Genomic DNA, 6378 nt, shown 5'->3' with positions numbered 1-6378 from the left:
TCTATTTTAATGTTAGTGTTTAAATAAGTGATATGACTCTATTTATTAGATAAGTGATAAGTGATATGACTCTATTTATTAGATAAGTGATATGACTCTATTTTAACATAATCAGCCTCTATTTTTTGTTTCCAAACCCTTAGTCCTTTATTCCCATAAAAAATAGCCCATTTAATGATTCACACATAGGCCCAAGTAAAAATTAGCCCAACAGCAGTCTACCCTAATTCCCCTTCTAGAGTTCCGTGGAAGGAAAGGAAGTTGCTTTATTATTAATAACAAAAAAAAAAAAAAAAGATGCAGCTGGAACTTTTCATCCAAAACGACGCAAACCCGAATGACACAAACCCGATTGACACAAACCCGAATTCCATATTATGTAACGCACTGGATGGCTGATTATGTAACGCACTGGATGAAGTCGGTGAACTCGGAAGACTACAAAAACTTTCCTTGCATGGCTTATTATGTAACGCACTGGATGAAGTCAAGAGGCCAACAGACTGTGCGCACTCAAAGGTTGCAATTCCCCTTTCAGCAAATATGTCTTTTAACTTGTAAAAATGTTTAATTTCTATTAATTGTTGTTTAGAATCTTTCTTTTTCTTTTGAATGTGTTTTGATTAACTTTCTTATTTTTCTCTTCAATGCTTTATTTTGTAGATTTCTGTTTTTATTACAGAAGAGGAGAAGACGACTGATATGCAAATGACGTGCAAAAGCCAGCAATACAGCACTCTCCATGTCAAATTAATTAAACTATAGCGGTTAATAATTGGTAATTTCTATTAAGGTGAGAATATTTGTGTCCTTCTATTTGCATGCTTTTTGAAATAGTTTGGATTAACTCTTATTTCCATCTATAATGTGTTGTTATGTGTATTGTTGTAAATTTGCTCAACAAAGAATGCTTTAGTTGATGCAATGCTGAGTTGCAAAGAGTAACCACAATTATTTACACCATTCTTCATAATTTCTATTTTGGCTTATTCATGAGGCTAGTTGTAAGCAAGCTACCACTATAAATTGAACACATTCTCATTCTCTCTTCACACTCACTCTCATTCTCATTCTCTCTTCACACTCACTCTTGTGCTCTCTACTATATTTCAATTTTATAGACAAGAAATAACCAAATGGAAACTTCAATGCAGTTCTACATTCCGAAGTTGTTGTTGTTGTCATTGTTGGCATGTTGCATGACCAACATTGTTGTCCCAGTGGTGTGCACTGGTTACCTCCCACTAACACGGACTGTTTCACTTAACGATTACCTTAAGATGGACACGTTGAGAGCTCGTGACAGAGCTCGCCACTCAAGAATATTGGGTGCTGTTGGAATCGGCAACTTCCCAGTCCATGGCTCCGCTGATCCAAACTCCTACGGGTAAGGCTAATCCTCTCTCCTAAACTCCTTCATTTCTTGCTTTTGTTATTCCCACGTTCTTTTCTTTTTCTAGTATTTTAGATGTGATCTGAGCTTAGGATTAGCTTAAGCCGGCACAAAAATTGAAACCAAATTATTAGAGTATATGATGTTTGTTCTTTCAACAAACAACCATATTAACTTATCATCTTTTTCATCTATTCAAAACAAAAGAGTTTTTCTTATTAACATAGCTATAGAAATGAATATGGTTTAATCATTGTATATAATACTATATGAAGTTAGATACCCAGTACTCTGAATTTTATTTATGTTTTAGATGTTGATAATAATACTATATTCAATTTATGTTTTAGATATGTGTGTGGGAGATTTAATTAATAATCAGTACTATTGTTGCTATTTTTCTTCTTCAGACTGTACACTACAAAAATAATGTTGGGATCTCCACAAAAGGAATTTACCGTTATGATTGATACCGGAAGTGACCTTTTGTGGGTTAACTGCAATACATGTGATAATTGTCCTCAATCTAGTGGACTTGGGGTAAGGATTTTCAATTTTCTATCATTGCCTTTATAAAGTTATTAGTACTACTTAGTTATGCAGTGCTTGTTTTGTTACCTTGGGTTCCAAGATTCTGGTCTAGTGTTTAATATTTGTTGCTTCTTTTATTGTGTATTGTCCAGGTTAAGCTCAATTTCTTTGACATGAGTAGTTCATCCACAGCTGCCCTGGTTCATTGCTCGAACCCTGTATGTCCTTCTAGGATTCAAGGTGCGGATGTTCAATGCTTTCCTCATGCTAACCAGTGCAGCTACAGCAACAAGTTCCAGGATGGGAGTGGTACCTCGGGTGATTATGTCACTGATAAAATTTATTTTGACACAATCCCTGAGAAGTCTTCTCTCGCTAGTGGTAACTCATCAGCCACTATTTTATTTGGGTGAGAAACCTTATGCTTATTTATTGTGGACAATTATAAATGTGTCTATGTCGAAACATATAGAAATCAGACTTGGATAGGCAGATAAAGGGAGCCTATGCTTGTAGAGGGAACTATAGCACTGAAAATCATAGATAACGTTTGGAGTGGGGAGTGTGGGGGCGTTAAATTGGTAATGCGGGTTTTATTAAATTGTGGGATTTGCTTATCTTCTTTGGTAGTTTTACATTCAAACCCATGTTTCTGTTAATACTTATACTTAATATGGATTTGGGTTTTGAAATAAAACTTCGTTGGATGGTTATTTTGGCAATAGGTGTAGCACCCATCAATCTGGAGCTTTGACCGAGCCAGTAAAAGCATTTGATGGAATCCTTGGGCTTGGCCCCGGCTCCCTATCTATTGTATCACAATTGTCACCACAAGGAATAGTATCGAAAGCTTTCTCTCATTGCTTGAAAGGAGACCGCAATGGAGGAGGCATTCTTGTTCTTGGTGAGATTGTGGAGCCAAGTATTGCTTATAGTCCACTTGTCCCATCGCAGTATGTTCTCTTCTGCTCTGCATTTTTCTTTTTCGTTCCCCACTTTGTGAGTCATTTTTCACTAATATTGCACAATATTGATATAAAGGAACATATAAGGCCTTTTTGAAAGGAGTATATGGAATTGAATTTTTACAATTACATTATTGTCAATTGGCAATCAATGATTATAGAATTTATCAACTTTGCTTTTGGAAGTTAGTGTTTCAATAATCTAGGTTAAATGACAGGAAATAGAATTTGATTGCTTGATAGTTAGTTGATTAATCACTGTTTTAAGTCAGCCTCTTATACAAAGCTTATGATTTTTGTGGGGTACGATGAAACTATGTCGATTTTGGAAATCAATTGACAATTTATTTTGGGTGAATTATGTTATATTATGTTGTGTTGAATTAACACACCTTTAATGAGTATGGTTGAATTAACTTGGTAGTGGAATACCATTTTAAAATTGATTGATTTAATTGAATGATATTAGAAATTGAACGTAAAAGATGATATTGTTATGAATAAGGTTCTTAAAATGCTTCTTATGCTTTTTTGTTCTTATTAGATAGGTCACACTTCTATATGAGATATTTTGTAATATAAATGACCAATCTCTTCATTTTTAATCAAATTTCAGACCTAATTACAACTTGAATCTTGAGAGCATTGCTGTCAACGGACAACTGCTCTCAATCAATCCAGTTGTATTTGCAGCATCAAAGTTGGGTGACCAAGGAACAATTGTTGACAGCGGTACAACATTGGCGTATCTTGTTGAAGAAGCATATGATCCTCTTATCAATGCCGTAAGATTACTTGTACCTTGCCCAAAACATCATTTGGCATATTATTCTCCTTTGCCTTTCTATATGATGGGGAATTCTTCACTGCTAGAAAAAATAAGGATATTTTTTTACTCTTTGGTTTGTTCGTCTTTTATTTTTGTCTATTTCGTGAAATCACCTATCAACATTTTTCTATTGAGTTCATTTGGGTTCTCACATTCTTGTCTTATTTGTTTAGTATTAAGATTGATTGTGTTGGATATATATCAATTTTGAACTATTCATTGATGTAATCCACAATTGTTTTTTGTTTAAAATGTGGAAATGATTTAATGGAGGATTGTATGCCTTAAGATACTTCAACAATTGAACACCATATTGAGGTTTACATCTTTTTTTCATGTAATTATTATTAATTTTCTTAAAAGGAGTTTTGCTTATTTCTCTTGTATTTATGAATGATATCGGCCTTAATGTATACTGATGTTCAGTTTTCAAATGGATGTGTAGATTACTACTGCAGTGTCACAGTTTGTCACTCCCACATTTCCAGAAGGAAGCCCATGCTATCTGGTCTCAACCAGGTATTGTTATGAAGATCTTTATATTCTTCATATGAAAAGAGGGTGTCTTATTAGGATTTCTTAATATCTAACTAAATCTGTGTTTGTTACATATTCAGTTTAGATATTTTTCCTTCAATCAGTTTTAACTTTGTGGGTGGAGCATCCATGGATTTAAAACCACAACAATACCTCGTGCACTATGATTTAATGGTGAGTATGAAGTATGTTATGATGTTGGTTATATTCTTGCATTTAAGTAAGTTATTTTTTGGAGTTTTATGCCACTGATGCACCAATTTGCTTTTACAGAACAATGCAGCGTGGTGCATAGGTTTCCAGAAAATGGAAGGTGGATACTCAATATTAGGAGGTTAGATGATGACAAATTTGAACTGACTATAAACTCTGCAAGAAATTGGGAAAAAAAATTAGAATTTTCTCATTTGATTATTGAATGGTAACTTATTTTAATGGTAAAAAAATTCTAAGAGATGTCTGCCCTTGCAATTGAAAATGGTGTGAAAATGGAAAACAACTGATTGAGTGTTACAAAGTATGATTTAAATTCAAATTGATTCCTAATAGATGTTTAAATTTATGTCTGTTTTTCATTTGTACAACAATCCAAATTTCCAAAAAGAATCATGAATTAAAATTTCTATGCTCGAGTATGATAATCATGAATTAAAATTTCTATGTTTATTTTATGCAAGTATGATAATTATATATTAACAAGTATGATTTTATCTTTTGCAGATCTTGTCTTGAAAGATAAGATAGTTGTTTACGACTTAGTTAATCAGCGCATAGGATGGACTAATTATAATTGTAAGTTTACCACTTGAATTTTTTATTTCTTGCAAGTAGTATATGGTCCTTCATTATGTCTTAAAATTGAAAGCTATTTTTAGGTTCTATGCCCGTAAACGTCTCTGTGATCTTGAACAAGGATAAGTACAACAATCCAAGAGCAAGACGGTCAAGTGCCAGCAACTCAGAGATAGGGATTTTCTCCATGTTGTTACAAGTAACAATTGTGGCAATGCACATAGTATAATCTGTATAGTCACCACATTTGTAACTGTAATTGTAAACATGAATACTCTGAAGCAGTTTTTGATTATTATGCAAGCATATCAAATTATAGTGGAATCTGTAGTATGATGTATATATGCTAGTCTTGTGATTGAACATTGATGAGAATGAAGACAACTAAAAACCAATAAAAAAACCTCACTCCAATACACAGGATCTTAATGATATCACTGCCTACTTTAATTTTTTCTTTGGCTGAAAATGGCTATTGATGTTGCTGTTATACTATTCACAAATGGGGTATACTTCTATTGATGTTGCTGTTATACTATTCACAAATCACGTTTAAAAAAAAAAAATACATATTTGGCACAAGCATAAAGTGAATAGTAATCATGTGAAGAGAAAACAGTACCTATAGTATTCTTTAATTGCTGTCATGGACATATTGTGTAGTAGCCCTTCTGACCAACCCTTTTCTGAGGAGGTATTCTGGGATCCTACTGTCCCTTGTGCATGGGCAAGAGGTGGATTTACAACAAGTCTATCAATAATCCTATCTACATTTCTCAAGTGCTTGTTGCCGTAATTTATATTATGCTCTCCAACAGGTGCAACTCATTAGATATGATGAATTGAATTCTCTCCCTCTCTTCTGTTAATCAATGCTCTTTTTATTATCATATTTAGGGTTTTTATTTTCTTTTTTTTTGTTTAATAATATTATGTGAAAGCTGCTGTGAAATCTTATGATAGATATAAGACTGTTTGTTTGTCTTTGGATCCTGTTTGGTTGCTGTGACAGATGAAAAAGTGTCAAAAATTTGAGAAATCATTTATCTGCTTTTAATGATTTAGCAGACAGTGTTATGTTGCTTGAACTAATAGTAGACTCATAGTGGAGTGAAAAAGTTGAAGCTAGTCATGAGATTGATTCCAAAGAAGGAACCATTCACAATCACAATCCCAATCGCAATCACAATCACAATCACAATCATGGCATTATTATTCATTTTATATATGTATATTTATATGTTTTACAGACGGAGAAGGCCACTATCTTTTTGAACTACTATTTGTGTGTTACAGACTGAGAAGGCTTTTCTGAAGCAACCTAAAGTGTT

At 33.4% G+C, this 6378-nt stretch overlaps 1 protein-coding gene across 3 annotated transcripts; it reads left to right on the top strand.

The window, feature by feature from the left end:
* Nucleotides 1-277: 277 nt before the first annotated feature.
* On the top strand, nucleotides 278-5479 carry LOC101497523 (aspartic proteinase 36). 3 transcript variants are annotated; one of them, XM_004497511.4, is made up of 12 exons: nucleotides 278-519; nucleotides 683-793; nucleotides 1155-1387; nucleotides 1804-1933; nucleotides 2077-2333; nucleotides 2650-2877; nucleotides 3506-3674; nucleotides 4164-4237; nucleotides 4336-4429; nucleotides 4529-4589; nucleotides 4976-5047; nucleotides 5131-5479. In XM_004497511.4, exons 3-12 carry the CDS (start codon nucleotides 1200-1202, stop codon nucleotides 5274-5276), a joined length of 1419 nt encoding a protein of 472 aa, XP_004497568.1. In that variant the 5' UTR covers nucleotides 278-519; nucleotides 683-793; nucleotides 1155-1199; the 3' UTR covers nucleotides 5277-5479. The 3 variants fall into 3 exon arrangements, with proteins under 3 accessions (XP_004497568.1, XP_004497567.1, XP_073224151.1); XM_004497510.4 differs by having other exon boundaries at nucleotides 664-793; XM_073368050.1 differs by lacking the exon at nucleotides 2650-2877 and having other exon boundaries at nucleotides 664-793.
* Nucleotides 5480-6378: the final 899 nt, after the last annotated feature.

This window comes from Cicer arietinum, chromosome 4, assembly GCF_000331145.2.
Source record: "Cicer arietinum cultivar CDC Frontier isolate Library 1 chromosome 4, Cicar.CDCFrontier_v2.0, whole genome shotgun sequence".
In the NCBI taxonomy this organism is placed as follows: Eukaryota; Viridiplantae; Streptophyta; class Magnoliopsida; order Fabales; family Fabaceae; genus Cicer; species Cicer arietinum.
Note: the sequence above shows the minus strand (reverse complement) of the source record. Positions and strands in the feature narration are given on the sequence as shown.

What these genes read in the sequence shown, in the direction of transcription:
- LOC101497523 (XM_004497511.4), top strand. Translation starts at nt 1,200, where the DNA reads ATGACCAACATTGTTGTCCCAGTGGTGTGCACTGGTTACCTCCCACTA. An exon ending in AGTCCACTTGTCCCATCGCA is followed by an intron (nt 2,878 to 3,505) that starts GTATGTTCTCTT and finishes ATCAAATTTCAG; the next exon opens with ACCTAATTACAACTTGAATC. An exon ending in TGCTATCTGGTCTCAACCAG is followed by an intron (nt 4,238 to 4,335) that starts GTATTGTTATGA and finishes TTACATATTCAG; the next exon opens with TTTAGATATTTTTCCTTCAA.